The sequence below is a fragment of the Notolepis coatsorum genome (assembly GCF_963971535.1).
Source record: "Notolepis coatsorum genome assembly, chromosome: 6".
Classification (NCBI taxonomy): domain Eukaryota; kingdom Metazoa; phylum Chordata; class Actinopteri; order Aulopiformes; family Paralepididae; genus Notolepis; species Notolepis coatsorum.
Window position 1 is genome coordinate 12,945,385 of NC_140170.1, and position 18,633 is coordinate 12,964,017.

At 45.1% G+C, this 18,633-nt stretch overlaps 1 protein-coding gene across 1 annotated transcript in view; it reads right to left on the reverse strand.

Moving 5' to 3' along the window:
- LOC311231081 (protein kinase C delta type-like) overlaps positions 1 to 1,500 on the reverse strand; it is a 150,478-nt gene extending 148,978 nt beyond the window's left edge. The window contains exon 1 of the mRNA XM_084317565.1: positions 1,376 to 1,500. Coding sequence (XP_084173691.1) covers positions 1,376 to 1,484 — 109 coding nt within the window. The 5' untranslated portion in view covers positions 1,485 to 1,500. The remainder of the gene's footprint in view (positions 1 to 1,375) is intronic.
- Between the last annotated feature and the right edge of the window lie 17,133 nt (positions 1,501 to 18,633).

Consider the following 18,633-nt stretch of genomic DNA (forward strand, 5'->3'; position numbering starts at 1 on the left):
ACTCGTGGAGTGGCGGCCTCTGCCGCCTTGTTAGGGGGGGCCTCTGTGGAGGACATCTGTGCTGCGGCCTCCTGGTCCTCCCCGGGTCCCTTCGTTAAGTTTTACCTCATGGACATGACTGGGGGTTCTGTCTCCCAGGCGGTTCTGAGGTCTGGGACCTCCCCTGCGTCCCGCCAGTCGGTGGGTTAGCAGGGGTGTGGTGGTGTGTGCCACGGGGTGATGTGTCACACGTGGTCCCGCCTGTACTGTGCGCTTTTAGGGGTTTCTGTTTCCCTTTTTTTCGCACTTTGGTGGAGTTGACTGCCTCCCCCCCTTCGCTAGGACGGGCGGGTGGACGGGACTCCCCTCCTCCCTGGTAGTGGGGCTTATGGGCCCTCAGGGGGTACACTTGTCGGGGCACGCGTCTGCTCTGCCCCATATCTCATTATGGCGAAGAGCGAGACACGATTGGCCAGTATGATAATATAACGAAAGGTTATCCTATAACCTAGTTATATGAATACTGGCTGAGCATCTCGCTCTTAGCACCCTGAGGTCCCTTGGTTGGGTTTTCACTTTTCAGTGTTGGAAACTTTTTTCCCGAGGAAGGGAGAGTATGACCATGTCCGGCGTCTTATAGGAGGATGCTGGGGCGGGGCCTGGTCACGTGCATTGGTGCAAATAGTTTGTTCATGAGCACAGTAGGTGCTGGAGATAAGAGATATCTCATTATGGCGAAGAGCGAGACGCTCAGCTAGTATTCATATAACTAGGTTATAGGATAACCTTTCGCTATTTCTGATTGGTGAGCATGACTGGCACGCAAGAAAAAAACTTGAATCATAACATTGCGACAATGCGAGGCAGGCACTTTCTGATCAAGTGGAATAATGTTACTATTAGTTTGGGGATTATTTAAAAAATAATGTACTTAAGTTAAAGCTGTAGTATCCTTGTCCGATTTTTTTTTACTTGTCCCGGACAAGCCTTAATGTCAAGCCCTGAACACTAAAGCCTAGTAACAGACACAATATTTCTGACACTGGGAATACATTCCATGCGATCCATAGATGTCCCTAGAATCAGATACCAAGAACATGCTAATGGACCTTGTAGAAGTGGAGCAATCTTCCATTTACTTAGGTGTGTATTGTTTGGCGGATTTTCAGGCGAAATGGGGCCAGGGCTTAACAGGCTAACCACCTGTACATTTGTACATTGTATATTACTATTGCACTTTACGGTTACATTTTACACTCTGGTTGGACGCCAAACTTATTTCCGTTGTAACTGTACTTGTGCTGCATGATGACAATACATCTGAATCTAATAACTAATAGCAGTCAACTAAAAGCTTTCACAGTAAAGGACTGATGCATTATTCGGCGTCTCTCACCAGTAGCCAGAGCCTCCTTCATCTTGATGGCACAGAAGGGGGCGTCGGCCAGGGGGGACAGGGCGCCCAGGTCGTAGGAGTTGAAGGCGATCCTCAGGAAGGCAGCCATGGCAACGGGTCCCAGAGGCAGCTGGTCAACGAGAACAGCAGAGGGTTAACAAGAGCGTTAACTAGAGGTGTGTGTGTCTGTCTCTTTAACTAGAGGTGTGTGTGTCTCTTTAACTAGAGGTGTGTGTGCCTGTCTCTTTAACTAGAGGTGTGTGTGCCTGTCTCTTTAACTAGAGGTGTGTGTGTCTGTCTCTTTAACTAGAGGTGTGTGTGTCTGTCTCTTTAACTAGAGGTGTGTGTGCCTGTCTCTTTAACTAGAGGTGTGTGTGTCTGTCTCTTTAACTAGAGGTGTGTGTGTCTGTCTCTTTAACTAGAGGTGTGTGTGCCTGTCTCTTTAACTAGAGGTGTGTGTGCCTGTCTCTTTAACTAGAGGTGTGTGTGTGTCTGTCTCTTTAACTAGAGGTGTGTGTGTCTGTCTCTTTAACTAGAGGTGTGTGTGCCTGTCTCTTTAACTAGAGGTGTGTGTGTCTGTCTCTTTAACTAGAGGTGTGTCTGTCTCTTTAACTAGAGGTGTGTCTGTCTCTTTAACTAGAGGTGTGTGTGCCTGTCTCTTTAACTAGTGGTGTGTCTGTCTCTTTAACTAGAGGTGTGTGTGTCTGTCTCTTTAACTAGAGGTGTGTCTGTCTCTTTAACTAGAGGTGTGTGTGTCTGTCTCTTTAACTAGAGGTGTGTGTGTCTGTCTCTTTAACTAGAGGTGTGTGTGTCTGTCTCTTTAACTAGAGGTGTGTCTGTCTCTTTAACTAGAGGTGTGTGTGTCTGTCTCTTTAACTAGAGGTGTGTGTGCCTGTCTCTTTAACTAGAGGTGTGTGTGCCTGTCTCTTTAACTAGAGGTGTGTGTGCCTGTCTCTTTAACTAGAGGTGTGTGTGTCTGTCTCTTTAACTAGAGGTGTGTGTGTCTGTCTCTTTAACTAGAGGTGTGTGTGTCTGTCTCTTTAACTAGAGGTGTGTGTGTCTCTTTAACTAGAGGTGTGTGTGTCTGTCTCTTTAACTAGAGGTGTGTGTGTCTCTTTAACTAGAGGTGTGTGTGTGTGTCTCTTTAACTAGAGGTGTGTGTGTCTGTCTCTTTAACTAGAGGTGTGTGTGTCTGTCTCTTTACCTAGAGGTGTGTGTGCCTGTCTCTTTAACTAGAGGTGTGTGTGTCTGTCTCTTTAACTAGAGGTGTGTGTGTCTGTCTCTTTAACTAGAGGTGTGTGTGTCTGTCTCTTTAACTAGAGGTGTGTGTGCCTGTCTCTTTAACTAGAGGTGTGTGTGTCTGTCTCTTTAACTAGAGGTGTGTCTGTCTCTTTAACTAGAGGTGTGTGTGTCTGTCTCTTTAACTAGAGGTGTGTGTGTCTGTCTCTTTAACTAGAGGTGTGTGTGTCTGTCTCTTTAACTAGAGATGTGTGTGTCTGTCTCTTTAACTAGAGGTGTGTCTGTCTGTCTCTTTAACTAGAGGTGTGTGTGTCTGTCTCTTTAACTAGAGGTGTGTGTGTCTGTCTCTTTAACTAGAGGTGTGTGTGTCTCTTTAACTAGAGGTGTGTGTGTCTGTCTCTTTAACTAGAGGTGTGTGTGTCTGTCTCTTTAACTAGAGGTGTGTGTGTCTGTCTCTTTAACTAGAGGTGTGTGTGCCTGTCTCTTTAACTAGAGGTGTGTGTGTCTGTCTCTTTAACTAGAGGTGTGTCTGTCTCTTTAACTAGAGGTGTGTGTGTCTGTCTCTTTAACTAGAGGTGTGTCTGTCTGTCTCTTTAACTAGAGGTGTGTCTGTCTCTTTAACTAGAGGTGTGTGTGTCTGTCTCTTTAACTAGAGGTGTGTGTGTCTGTCTCTTTAACTAGAGGTGTGTGTGTCTGTCTCTTTAACTAGAGGTGTGTGTGTCTGTCTCTTTAACTAGAGGTGTGTCTGTCTGTCTCTTTAACTAGAGGTGTGTGTGTCTGTCTCTTTAACTAGAGGTGTGTGTGTCTGTCTCTTTAACTAGAGGTGTGTGTGTCTCTTTAACTAGAGGTGTGTGTGTCTGTCTCTTTAACTAGAGGTGTGTGTGTCTGTCTCTTTAACTAGAGGTGTGTGTGTCTGTCTCTTTAACTAGAGGTGTGTGTGCCTGTCTCTTTAACTAGAGGTGTGTGTGTCTGTCTCTTTAACTAGAGGTGTGTCTGTCTCTTTAACTAGAGGTGTGTGTGTCTGTCTCTTTAACTAGAGGTGTGTCTGTCTGTCTCTTTAACTAGAGGTGTGTCTGTCTCTTTAACTAGAGGTGTGTGTGTCTCTTTAACTAGAGGTGTGTGTGTCTGTCTCTTTAACTAGAGGTGTGTGTGTCTGTCTCTTTAACTAGAGGTGTGTGTGCCTGTCTCTTTAACTAGAGGTGTGTGTGTCTGTCTCTTTAACTAGAGGTGTGTCTGTCTCTTTAACTAGAGGTGTGTCTGTCTCTTTAACTATAGGTGTGTGTGCCTGTCTCTTTAACTAGTGGTGTGTCTGTCTCTTTAACTAGAGGTGTGTGTGTCTGTCTCTTTAACTAGAGGTGTGTCTGTCTCTTTAACTAGAGGTGTGTGTGTCTCTTTAACTAGAGGTGTGTCTGTCTCTTTAACTAGAGGTGTGTGTGTCTCTTTAACTAGAGGTGTGTGTGTCTGTCTCTTTAACTAGAGGTGTGTCTGTCTCTTTAACTAGAGGTGTGTGTGTCTGTCTCTTTAACTAGAGGTGTGTGTGTCTGGCTCTTTAACTAGAGGTGTGTGTGTCTGGCTCTTTAACTAGAGGTGTGTGTGCCTGTCTCTTTAACTAGAGGTGTGTGTGCCTGTCTCTTTAACTAGAGGTGTGTGTGTCTGTCTCTTTAACTAGAGGTGTGTGTGTCTGTCTCTTTAACTAGAGGTGTGTGTGTCTGTCTCTTTAACTAGAGGTGTGTGTGTCTCTTTAACTAGAGGTGTGTGTGTCTGTCTCTTTAACTAGAGGTGTGTGTGTCTGTCTCTTTAACTAGAGGTGTGTGTGTCTCGTTAACTAGAGGTGTGTGTGTCTGTCTCTTTAACTAGAGGTGTGTGTGTCTGTCTCTTTAACTAGAGGTGTGTGTGCCTGTCTCTTTAACTAGAGGTGTGTGTGTCTGTCTCTTTAACTAGAGGTGTGTGTGTCTGTCTCTTTAACTAGAGGTGTGTGTGTCTGTCTCTTTAACTAGAGGTGTGTGTGTCTGTCTCTTTAACTAGAGGTGTGTGTGTCTGTCTCTTTAACTAGAGGTGTGTGTGCCTGTCTCTTTAACTAGAGGTGTGTGTGTCTCTTTAACTAGAGGTGTGTGTGTCTCTTTAACTAGAGGTGTGTGTGTCTGTCTCTTTAACTAGAGGTGTGTGTGTCTGTCTCTTTAACTAGAGGTGTGTGTGCCTGTCTCTTTAACTAGAGGTGTGTGTGTCTGTCTCTTTAACTAGAGGTGTGTGTGTCTGTCTCTTTAACTAGAGGTGTGTGTGTCTGTCTCTTTAACTAGAGGTGTGTGTGTCTGTCTCTTTAACTAGATGTGTGTGTGTCTGTCTCTTTAACTAGAGGTGTGTGTGCCTGTCTCTTTAACTAGAGGTGTGTGTGTCTCTTTAACTAGAGGTGTGTGTGTCTGTCTCTTTAACTAGAGGTGTGTCTGTCTCTTTAACTAGAGGTGTGTGTGTCTGTCTCTTTAACTAGAGGTGTGTGTGTCTGTCTCTTTAACTAGAGGTGTGTGTGTCTGTCTCTTTAACTAGAGGTGTGTCTGTCTGTCTCTTTAACTAGAGGTGTGTGTGTCTGTCTCTTTAACTAGAGGTGTGTGTGTCTGTCTCTTTAACTAGAGGTGTGTGTGTCTCTTTAACTAGAGGTGTGTGTGTCTGTCTCTTTAACTAGAGGTGTGTGTGTCTGTCTCTTTAACTAGAGGTGTGTGTGTCTGTCTCTTTAACTAGAGGTGTGTGTGCCTGTGTCTTTAACTAGAGGTGTGTGTGTCTGTCTCTTTAACTAGAGGTGTGTGTGTCTGTCTCTTTAACTAGAGGTGTGTGTGTCTGTCTCTTTAACTAGAGGTGTGTGTGTCTGTACTGTCTATCTGTATGTCATGTATGTCATATATGTCATGATGAATTGAAAATGGGGGACCCTGATGTAAACAAGACGAAAGTCTTTCTCTGGTCTGCATCCCCTTAACTCTTTCAGTGCCACTCACGAGATTTCTCGTGTTTTTTTTATAGGTGGTTGCTAGCCACTCACGAGATTTCTCTGATTTTTTTTTTTTTTTTTTTTTTTGCGATCTGAAATTTTTTTGCATCACCCGAGCCTACCCGAGTATAGCCGAGGGGCGCCGACGATCACTGTGGAAAAAAGCGCCCCCTGTCGTCTCCCAGATGACATAAGTGATTTTGGAATGGACTCAATGAAAATGAATGGGGGAAAAAATCCGGTACTCCACATTTTCCAGTTCACTGATCCAGCCGGGGTTACCACAGTTCATTCTGGAGCCTCAGATCCCCGCGGATCATAGAGATCTACTGTGTCGCGTTGGATCCATACACTTATCGATTTTTTCGAATGGTGATCAGGAATTGGAATATACCAGTTGGATACCATCTGATGTCAGGTAAGGACTCTATGTTATCAGTGGTAGGATAATCGGAGTAAGTTTGATGAAGTTATAAGCTGTTTTGTGAAATGTCTTCTTTCGGTTTCACTGTAAAAGTCAGAGAGGAAATCAACGGGGCGATTATCAGTGCGCGGCCGTAATGTGCGTGCGTGCACGTATAATATTGATCATCTAGCGTTTATTTGAAAACGATTCATAAAAAGGCCGACGAATATCAACGTTGTGGAATATTCCACTAAAAGACGATTTTCATAGAATGCTCCAGAATGATATATCAAAACGGGGGCTTTTCTAACTGCTCTGAAATGGAAACGACGCGATAAAAAAACAATCTGTCTTCACAGCACTGACTGGAAAATAGTCTTTGATAATGCGATGGGCAGATTAGACACATAGCCATAATTTAAAACATAGATTAGGCGATATTAACGTTAACATTGGCGCCGATGGTGGCATTCAAGCGGTAAAACGGAAAACCAGGCGTGGCACTGAAAGAGTTAACAATTGTGTGTATTGAGCCGTACTGTATTGTACCCATTCTGCAATCTGTTAATAAACTTTTCAATCAATCAATCAGTCATACTGTACTGTTGACTGTACGCAGCCTGCCGATAAAAACATGTAAAACAAAATGGGTAGCTCAAATCAAGCAATCTGATTGGTTGGTAGAAGCCTGCTCGCCGCTCCACCCCCAGTCCGTGGCCGTCAGGTGCAGTGAGCAGGTCAGGGTCAGTCAGTCAGTCAGTCTGTGGCCGTCAGGTGCAGTGAGCAGGTCAGGGTCAGTCAGTCAGTCAGTCTGTGGCCGTCAGGTGCAGTGAGCAGGTCAGGGTCAGTCAGTCAGTCTGTGGCTGTCAGGTGCAGTGAGCAGGTCAGGGTCAGTCAGTCAGTCAGTCTGTGGCCGTCAGGTGCAGTGAGCAGGTCAGGGTCAGTCAGTCAGTCAGTCTGTGGCCGTCAGGTGCAGTGAGCAGGTCAGGGTCAGTCAGTCAGTCAGTCTGTGGCCGTCAGGTGCAGTGAGCAGGTCAGGGTCAGTCAGTCAGTCAGTCAGTCAGTCTGTGGCCGTCAGGTGCAGTGAGCAGGTCAGGGTCAGTCAGTCAGTCAGTCTGTGGCCGTCAGGTGCAGAGAGCAGGTCAGGGTCAGTCAGTCAGTCAGTCTGTGGCCGTCAGGTGCAGTGAGCAGGTCAGGGTCAGTCAGTCAGTCAGTCTGTGGCCGTCAGGTGCAGTGAGCAGGTCAGGGTCAGTCAGTCAGTCAGTCAGTCTGTGGCCGTCAGGTGCAGTGAGCAGGTCAGGGTCAGTCAGTCAGTCTGTCTGTGGCCGTCAGGTGCAGTGAGCAGGTCAGGGTCAGTCAGTCAGTCAGTCTGTGGCCGTCAGGTGCAGTGAGCAGGTCAGGGTCAGTCAGTCAGTCTGTCTGTGGCCGTCAGGTGCAGTGAGCAGGTCAGGGTCAGTCAGTCAGTCAGTCTGTGGCCGTCAGGTGCAGAGAGCAGGTCAGGGTCAGTCAGTCAGTCAGTCTGTGGCCGTCAGGTGCAGTGAGCAGGTTAGGGTCAGTCAGTCAGTCAGTCTGTGGCCGTCAGGTGCAGTGAGCAGGTCAGGGTCAGTCAGTCAGTCAGTCAGTCTGTGGCCGTCAGGTGCAGTGAGCAGGTCAGGGTCAGTCAGTCAGTCTGTCTGTGGCCGTCAGGTGCAGTGAGCAGGTCAGGGTCAGTCAGTCAGTCAGTCTGTGGCCGTCAGGTGCAGTGAGCAGGTCAGGGTCAGTCAGTCAGTCAGTCTGTGGCCGTCAGGTGCAGTGAGCAGGTCAGGGTCAGTCAGTCAGTCAGTCTGTGGCCGTCAGGTGCAGTGAGCAGGTCAGGGTCAGTCAGTCAGTCAGTCTGTGGCCGTCAGGTGCAGTGAGCAGAAAGACAGGTCCTGAGAGCGTCCGAGAGGAAGTATAAAAGACACGCCTCACTGGTGGCACCACCACCTATCATAACCAGAATAACCAGTCAGAATTCTCCAAAAACATTACTACTGCCAAAGCTTCTTTCTTTCCAGGTCGAGGCCTCGGCTATGAACCTCCGCAAACTGCACGCCACCAGGTCCTCCCTCCCTCCCCCCTCCCTTGTATTTCAATTGTATTTAATTAAATTGTAATGTTATTACTGGGGTATCTGTAATTAAAATATCACTTAAATGCAGGTGATCGCGGTTATCCACTGAAGCCGCAGTTAATGACTCTGACCAACCCAACGACCCAACAGGAGCGTAATTATAAGGGGCTCACGCGTGCACAAGAGGCACGGGGGGGGGGGGGGGGCAGAACACCCACCTCCAAACGCTGCAGCAATTCAGTCAATATGATCATACAGCAGTTTAAGTAAGTCTCCCCTGGAAAGGTCTTAAAACGAAAAAAGGCGCTTATTTTCCAGTATGATTATCACGACTCAAGCGCAGAATAGTGGTTACGAGTTGTTATTCTCCACTGGGTTCACGGGCAGCAATTTGCTTCAGTGACTCGTTCATTTCAGTGCAAATGTCGGGTCGGCTTGTCATTTGTTTCTGTCGATGTGCTGGTTCTGTTCTGTAGGACGGCGTCAGTCAACACCCGTGGCTCCCGGCGCACAGATATTTAAAATCATCCGATTAAATATTGTTTAAAATAAAAAGCTAAATACTATTATTTTGTGTGTCATGTTTCCAAATAAGATTGTTCACAACTAAATGCTTTCTACCTTCAATGTGTTGGTTAGATGTCCTCCGTGATCAATCTCGCTCTCAGGGAAGCAGCAGTAGCACACACTCATTTACACACAACCTGGACCTCACAGGAAGCAGCAGTAGCACACACTCATTTACACACAACCTGGACCTCACAGGAAGCAGCAGTAGCACACACTCATTTACACAAAGTGCTTATGGGCGGAGCCAGGCCAACACAGCCTGAAATCCAAAGTGAGAAAAATGTGGCTTTTGAGTACTTGATTAGAAATATAAAACAATGCATTTTTTTTAATAAAAGCTTACAGATGTGTTCAATAGACTCACAGGAATTGTGTAAAGTTGCCCAAATAGTGCAAGGAATAGCAATGCATGTCCCCTTTAAGTTACTGTTGATGTGGGTGCCGAGAAATTTTAGTGAGTCCGTCAGGGTTATGGATTGGTCTGAGATTGATAGTGTGTTCAGATAGGTGTGTTCAGATATGTGTGTTCAGATAGGTGTGTTCAGATAGGTGTGTTCAGATAGGTGTGTTCAGATAGGTGTGTTCAGATAGGTGTCACTGTGTGTTCAGATAGGTGTGTTCAGATAGGTGTGTTCAGATAACTTGTGTGTGTTCTTTGGTAACTTGTAGAAGACGACAGAAAGGTCTTTGGTAACTTGTAGAAGATGACAGAAAGGTCTTTGGTAACTTGTAGAAGATGACAGAAAGGTCTTTGGTAACTTGTAGAAGATGACAGAAAGGTCTTTGGTAACTTGTAGAAGATGACAGAAAGGTCTTTGGTAACTTGTAGAAGATGACAGAAAGGTCTTTGGTAACTTGTAGAACCTGCTGGTCTCTGACAAGAACAAGTTACAGGTTGAAAAAACCCTCAGCTCGGAACTAGGCAGAATCTGCATATGGCTCGCTGATAACAAACTATCATTACACATGGGCAAAACAGAGTCCATTCTCTTCGGTTCAAATAACAAACTCAGCAAGACCGACGGCTTCTCAGTGGGTGACAATATTGTCACAAGGAAAGATGAAATTACCTACCTGGGTTCCATCCTAGAGGCTAATCTCTCCTGTGACAAAATGGCATCCAATGTAATAAAAAAAGTCAACCAACGAACTCGATTCTTGTACCGGATCTCCTCTCTGGTAAACAAGAATACCCTGAAGACTCTGGCAGGAGCACTCATTCAGGGGTACTACGACTATGCTTGCACCTCATGGTACCAAAGCACCTCAAAGGCGCTAAAAACAAAATTACAAACATCTCAAAACAAACTGGTCAGACTACTGCTTGACCTTACTCCTAGAACCCACCTCACCCCTGCCCACTTTGACAACCTAGGATGGCTTAGAGTAGACGACAGAGTACAGCAACTTGCAATCGGCCTGGTCTACAAGATACACTACACGACCAAGGTACCCATGTACATGTCAAAATACTTCCCAAAGGTCAGTGAATACCACGATCACAACACCAGAGGGAGCTCCACAAATCATGTTAAACCCAGATTCGGCTCAAATAAGGGACTAAACACGTTTCGCAATTATGCCACATCAATGTGGAACGCCCTACCCAAAGCTGTAAAGGAATGTGGATCACTACCCACTTTCAAAACCTCTCTCAAGGGACACCTACGGGAGACTGCAATTCAACACTGGCCCCTGTAAATATCCTAACCCAACCCCCTCCAATGTACAGTCATTTACCTAGTATGGTTTTGTCAATAGTCCAATGTACAATTTTGTTTGTTTGTACAGTGTCTCCCCCCCCCCCTCAATGTACAGTTTTGCTTGTTTATACAGTGTGCCCCCCCCCCCCCCCAAACCACCTCCAATGTAGATTACCCAGTATGGTTGTCAATATCCCAGTGTACCCAACCCCCCCCCACCCAACCTCCTCCAATGTACTGTTTCTACATCAAATGTATATACTCCCTTTTCCTGACTCCTTCTGTATCACAAACAGTACTGTATTTGCAAATCTGGTATGTCATAAATGTATAGATGTAGCAGTACTGACTATCTGTATGTCATGTATGTCATATATGTCCTGATGAATTGAAAATGGGGGACCCTGATGTAAACAAGACGAAAGTCTTTCTCTGGTCTGCATCCCCTTAACAATTGTGGGTATTGAGCTGTACTGTATTGTACCCATTCAGCAATCTGTTAATAAAGTTTTCAATCAATCAATCAATCAATGACAGAAAGGTCTTTGGTAACTTGTAGAAGATGACAGAAAGGTCTTTGGTAACTTGTAGAAGATGACAGAAAGGTAGATGGTAACTTGTAGAAGATGACAGAAAGGTCTTTGGTGACTTGTAGACGATGACAGAAAGGTCTTTGGTAACTTGTAGAAGATGACAGAAAGGTCTTTGGTAACTTGTAGAAGATTGATTGATTGATTGAAAACTTTATTAACAGATTGCAGAATGGGTACAGTACAGTACAGCTCAATACATACAATTGTTAATGGGATGCAGACCAGAGAAAGACTTTCGTCTTGTTTACATCAGGGTAGGGCTGGGCGATATAGCCAAAAACATTATCGCGATAAAATGATAAAATGATTTTCATATAACTCGATATCGATAATTATCGTCGATATACATTTCTGTCAGTAATTAACTTCTTATGCCGGCCGCCGACGGACGGGCTATTAATAGACTCACTTTGTTTGCTGCGCCGGTCACTACGAGACGAGTTGGAGAGCCGTTGCGACTCGCGTGTCGAGCCAACCCTTTGAGAAGCGTCGTGGTCCCGGCTTGAATTCTCCATGAATGTGTCCAAGTCCATAATCCATATAAATCCATTTTGTTATATACAACTGTTCCAACACACAGTCTGAATGAATGTTTTCTCTTGTGATTATGCAGCGTGATTTCAAAACACCAAAACTGAATGTCTTGTCTCGAGTTGATGTCGTCATCACGGTCATCAGTCCGCGCACCTTCTCCTACGCAGTACACACACGGCCCAGTGCATAGATTATTATATTCCACCAGGGGGCAACCTACCGCCACTGGATCATATGCATAGAATGGAACACTGTTTGGTCCAAGCTTGGGAAATCGATATATCGAAACTTTGCGACCACGTTTCATGTTTATTTCGAGGAAATTATTTATCGCGATGATTATCGTTATCGTTTTATCGCCCAGCCCTACATCAGGGTCCCCCATTTTCAATTCATCGTAACATATATGACATACATGACATACAGATAGACAGTACTGCTACATCTATACATTTATGACATACCAGATTTGCAAATACAGTACTGTTTGTGATACGAAAAGAGTCCAGAAAAAAAGAGTATATACAATTGACGTAGAAACTGTACATTGGAGGAGGTTGGGTAGGTGGGGGGGGTGGGGGGTACTGTACATTAGAGGTGGTTGGGTGGGTGGGGGGGAGGTTGGGTAGGAGTGGGGGGGGGGGGTTGTGTAGGAGGGGTGGGTGGGGGACACTGTACAAGCAAAACTGTACATTGGAATATCGCCAAGACCATACTTGGTAATTTTTACTGTACATTGGAGGGGGTTGTGTTAGGACATTTACAGGGGCCAGTTTCGAATTGCAGTCTCCCGTAGGTGTTTTTTGAGAGTGTTTTTGAAAGTGGGTAGTGATTCACATTCCTTTACAGCTGTGGGTAGGGCGCTCCACATCGATGTGGCATAATTGCGAAACGTGTTTAGTCCCTTGTTTGAGCCGAATCTGGGTTTAACATGATTTGTGGAGCTCCCTCTGGTGTTGTGATCGTGGTATTCACTGACCTTTGGGAAGTATTTTGACATGTACATGGGTACCTTGGTCGTGTAGTGTATCTTGTAGACCAGGCCCATTGCAAGTTGCTGTACTCTGTCGTCTACTCTAAGCCATCCTAGGTTGTCAAAGTGGGCAGGGGTGAGGTGGGTTCTAGGAGTAAGGTCAAGCAGTAGTCTGACCAGTTTGTTTTGAGATGTTTGTAATTTAGTTTTTAGCGCCTTTGAGGTGCTTTGGTACCATGAGGTGCAAGCATAGTCGTAGTACCCTTGAATGAGTGCTCCTGCCAGAGTCTTCAGGGTATTCTTGTTTACCAGTGAGGAGATCCGGTACAAGAATCGAGTTTGTTGGTTGACTTTTTTTTATTACATTGGATGCCATTTTGTCACAGGAAAGATTTGCCTCTATGATGGAACCCAGGTAGGTAATATCTTCTTTCCTTGTGACAATATTGTCACCCACTGTAACTGAGAAGCCGTCGGTCTTGCTGAGTTTGTTATTTGAACCGAAGAGAATGGACTCTGTTTTGCCCATGTGTAATGATAGTTTGTTATCAGCGAGCCATATGCAGATTTTGCCTAGTTCTGAGGTGAGGGTTTTTTCAACCTGTAACTTGTTCTTGTCAGAGACCAGCAGGGCTGAGTCGTCCGCAAACAGGAACAAGTTGCAGTCACAGGCTGACGACATGTCATTTGCATAAATTAGGAACAGTAGCGGACCTAGTATGCTTCCTTGTGGAACACCACAGCTTACTGTGAGGGGGGGGGATAGGGTACCGTTTACCTCCACCATCTGCTCTCTCCCCTCCAGGTAGGATTGTATCCAGCTCACTGATAGACTATCAAAACCAATTGCTTTTAGCTTGTCAATCAGAATGGTGTGATTGACAGTGTCGAAGGCCTTTTGTAGGTCCAGCATGACCATGCCGCAGTATTTGCCCGCGTCCACCTCTTGTTTGATGTGGTCGTTTAAATAGAGAAGGCATGTGTCAGTGGAGTGGGATGTTCTGAAGCCAGATTGGAATTCGTAGATTAGATTTTTTTCCGCAAGGTATTTTTCGACCTGTTCATATAAAAAAAATTTCCATGACTTTCGAGATGGAGGTAAGGATAGAAACAGGGCGGTAGTTGCCTGGGTCTAATTTACTGCCTTTTTTGTGCAGGGGTGTTACTCTCGCAATTTTGAAGTCCTTGGGGACGTGTCCCTGTTTTATGGAGAGGTTTATTATGTGTGTGATGACTGGGGTTAGGGGTGGACGGTATCAGGGTTCGAAATTAACGGGGGCTTGGGGCATAATGCCCTTGAAAATGGACAAAATGCCCTCGAAAATCAGTTAAAGGGGGCACTTAATGCCCCCGACAGTTTACTAATTATATATATATTTATCCGGTAATGGAGCGTCTGTATCGTACGGTTCAGATGACGCGCAAATAAAAAAAATCATTTGGCGGAGCCGGTGTTCTGCACTGGCTGCAGGCAGCAGCAGCAGCACTGTAGCCAGCCAGGTGCTAGTCAGTTTGTGTAAAAATGGCACGCACAATATAAATCAATCTTCATTACGACTTTAAAAACATAGCCATTAACATTACATAGGCCTACACACATCTTGCCATAGCAGTTCGTAAACACAACGCACGTTTTAACTATGGTAGCCCGACGCAGCCCGCAAGCTAATACTGTACAGTCAATGAAATGTCACCGTAGCTACTGTAGCAGAGGAGGAAATGGGAGTCTGAGAGGCGGGGTGTTTAAAGACAATGATAGGCGTTTATTCAACATCCAAGAAGGCTAACATACAACTGTGTTTTATTAACTCCAACCGGGACTATTGCCGCTTTCCCACTGCATGCCATCACCTCCTAACGTTACCGGAGCTGATAATAACATTGCTGAAGGTGCGTGACACTAAAATGTCCGTGGGGACCCGGCGCCAACCCATAGATAGTTCCAACTCACCGAATTGCGTAATCCACCACAGATGCACTCAATATTTAAATAATGTTAGTCTAAATAAATGTAGACAGAAACATAATAATTTCAAGCAGAAAACGAATCTTTCCATTAAGAACTGACAATCAGGGAATTTAAACATGGTTGACATTGTTTTTGTGTGTTTATATTAATTAAAGAAAGGAAAGTCTAGTGCTGGCTGAGCATATTGTTTGTTTGCACTAAGTTAATACTTTGACAAATGTAGCCTATATTTTTCAGTCGGTTCGGTCTTTGTGTGCCAAACATTATTTAAGGCTGTAAACACTGTAAACCTTTTATTTTTAATAAATGAGAAGCATGTTTAGATTTGAGTTAAATTTTTTTTAATAAAGATTAACGTATATCGAACTGAAAACCGTGACCCCAAAATCGTGATACGAACCAAACCGTCCATTTTGTGAACCGTCCCACCCCTACCGTTTATCATAAAAATTCAGTGCCCCCGAAATACAAAAAAAAGCCCCCGAAAATCAATTAAGGGGGGCAAAAAAAGCCCTTGAAAAAAAATGTTAATTTCTAACCCTGGACGGTATTGTCTAAAATTTATATCACGGTATAATTTGAAGCATAGACGGTAACGGTATATATCACGGTATCATCGTTTTTGATAAATTTTTTATTTTATTTTATATAATTTATTTTTTATTTTTTATAAAATATATATATTATATAATTAGACTTGTACTTGTATTATCTGCGAGACATCGCCACCACGCAACAAGCTCCACTGTCTGTGTGTACTCTAGTAGCCTCCAGCTACGGCCAGGATTCTCCGGAGCTGCACCTGGACCTATACTCGAGTAGCCTCGAGCAGAGCTACGGCCAGGATTCACCGGCGCTGCACCTGGACCCTATTGTATTGGTATAACGTTAGCAAGCCCTCAGCTCGAATACGCATCGAATCAGTGTTATAAGACATTGATATCGGGAGCTATCTGTAGCTACTGCTAGCCGGATATATAACGTTAATACAACGCATCAGTGAATTATTTAGTTCAATGGGACATTTCGTTTTGAACGGTGAACTAACTTGCGTTAACGTGAGCTAACAGGTAGCACACACGTCTCTAGTACTAGACTTTTTGGAGCGTTTGTTGATGTCAGGAGCTATCGGTAGCTGGCCGACTAGATACCGTTCGGTTAGACAATGCCCCATCATGTATTAAACTAAAAGTGAATAGTTGACTGGGTCATTTTGTAACGGTAGCTAAGCTAACGTTAGCTCAGGGAGACGCCGCCGTCCTCCCGACAGCTCCCGTGTCCCGTCCCACTAGACTACTAGACCCGTGTTTACATGCGTGCGGTAGGGGCTGGCACGCCCACTGCGCGAAGCCTCCTAAATAACTTTTTCCAGTTCGCACATATCTATTATCTATGACTAATTCTATCTATTTTTAGGGGCAAATGCGAGTGAAATAGTCGCGCTGTGGTTACATGACGTCATTGCTATTTTAGAGCTGCACTACCGGTTACACGGTATAGTCAAAATCCATACCGTAGAGCAAATTCATACCGTTTATACCGTATACCGTTTATACCGTCCACCCCTAACTGGGGTGATGGCGGCTGCTGAGTCTCTGAGGAATTTGGAGGGGATGTTGTCATGGCAAGTGGCCTTGTTAGGTTGGAGGGCACTCAGTTTTTTGAGTACCTCATCTCAAGATGACAGAAAGGTCTTTGGTAACTTGTAGAAGGTGACAGAAAGGTCTTTGGTAACTTGTAGAAGATGACAGAAAGGTCTTTGGTAACTTGTAGAAGATGACAGAAAGGTCTTTGGTAACTTGTAGAAGATGACAGAAAGGTAGATGGTAACTTGTAGAAGATGACAGAAAGGTAGATGGTAACTTGTAGAAGACGACAGAAAGGTCTTTGGTAACTTGTAGAAGATGACAGAAAGGTATTTGGTAACTTGTAGACGATGACAGAAAGGTCTTGGTAACTTGTGGAAGGTGACAGAAAGGTCTTTGGTAACTTGTAAAAGACGACAGAAAAGTAGTTGGTAACTTGTGACAGTGGTTCTCAACCTAGTGGTACTTGGTGGTACTTGAAAAAAAATTTTAATAAAAAAATCTTTTAATTTTTTTTGCAGTCAGGCCACTGAAGTTAGAAGCAGGCCAGTGTTTCTAGTTGCAGCGGCGCGATAGTTAGATAACCTAAGTGGGGAACAACCAGGAGATCACTGTGACAGAGAGTAATGCAGTCTAAACAGTCATAAATCTTTTATTCAACTTCAGCCCTGATCATAACCATTTTTATTTTTATGTAATGTCGGATACAAAATGAAATACTCCCACTTTTCTGAAAAGAGTTGTTGTTAAATCTGACATTACAAAAGCTGTGTTGTTGCTAATCATTGACACATGCCTAGCCTGTAATAATCCCCCCCCCCAGAAAAATGTACTTTGCATTAGATATATTGAAAATATTTAACTTTTTTAACAATAATTTGTGATGCCATCACACAAACTGGCATTTAAAGGGTAAAATTTCAAAAATTCCTGCACCAGAATGCAGGAAATTAAGTCTTTGTAACAAAATAATTCCTGGTGGGGGACCTGACTGGGGATATATTTCACACTATATTTCCCAGCCTGAATTATTTCCCCAGTCCGGCCCTGCTTATGTGAGTTCTGTATCGTTAGTGGCTTAGCTTGGCTTCGCCTTCTGCACTATCTCGCGTACGTGCACGCGTACTGAATAAACCACAAATGTACCTCTAATACCAGTATTAGTCTGACCACACCCCTCATCAGCTTACCTTCATAAGCAGGTGTGTGGTCACCTGCTCTCCTCCTTCTCGCTTTCACCACAAGGAAGAGGTGCCTCGGTAGATCCCCACACTTGACACCATGATGGAAGAAATTGGATTAGGAACAGCTTGGGAAACAAGGATACGTTGACATCATATCTTTATTTTCTCTCTCACTATTTTCGAGAAAATACGGCGATATTGTCTTCGTACTGGAGTGTCTAGAAGATGATGATCATTCTACAAACCCTCCACCGGTTTTCGTATTGGGAGCACGCCGCTGCATGCTTCTCAACTGCAGTTCCTTGCTGTGTTTGTTGGGGTGAAACCTGTCAGGCCACAGCTGAACTGTCGGACATGCCGCTGTTGTGAGGAGCGGTGCGTTCCAGGTTGGGTGAGTAGTGTTTGCTGGCGGGCTCCACTTGTCTGTTAGTGCTATGGGGGCTACTAGACAAAGTTTATGGAAACCGGCCCCAGGCTAGGGTCCTTTGTTTAGCCGTCTAGGCGACAGAAGGCCTTGGTCTGGCGACCATTATAGTTTTAACTAGTGGGCCGCGACCATTGACACTGGTGATCCCTGTGTGTTCTGGACGAGTGGATTCTCTCTGTCACCGTGTTAAGACCCCATCTTTCATATCCAAATGAGAGTATTCCTTCACGAGGGGATATGTGCATGTAATGTGCGATAGCGGCAGATTCATGTTCAAAGTCAGCTATACAGGCCAGTTGGTACTGTGCTGATTCCGCCGGACGTGTTATTGTCACCGTTGTGAAGCGGTGTTGACGTCTTGTTTTCTCTTTTCTCTTAAAAAGTGAGGAGGGTTCAGAACGGCGGCCTGTCTGGGTGAGTGTTATGTCATTGTTTACATGTTCATAGCTTACGGTTAGCCGGTCGGTGGCCTGGCGCGGGGAGCTTGGCTTCTCGCGCGCCGCCGGGAGCTCGCTCCTGATCGCGTGCGTCGTAGATCGGCGTCTCGCGAGCGGAAGCGATAGCACCCGAACGGCTGGAGCAGCCGTTAGCTTGATGCTATTCTGTTGAACGTGCTTTGATTTTTAACATGTTTTACACTCTTGACCACGACGTCATCCTTGACAGGGGATGTTCGTCAACCCTGCCCGAGCCTAGACGGGGATTGCGTCAACAAAGAGGACTGTAGCGACTGGTGGAGCGGCGACGCTGCCCGGATCGAACAACACGGGACGCTTGTGACTGCACTTCGCTGATCTGCGTTCCGGGCAGGTACGGGGTTGGCCAGACCCTCATAACACGTCTTCTGGTTTTACCTTGCTAAATGTATTGTGAATGACGGTGTTTTTTCCCAAAACGTGTGTTGTTGCAATGCATTTGAGATACGTTGCGGGTTGTGTGTGAGCTGTTTTTGTCACTGGCAGTAGCTTCTCCGTGCAGGTCGTGATGTATTGATCTGGTTGT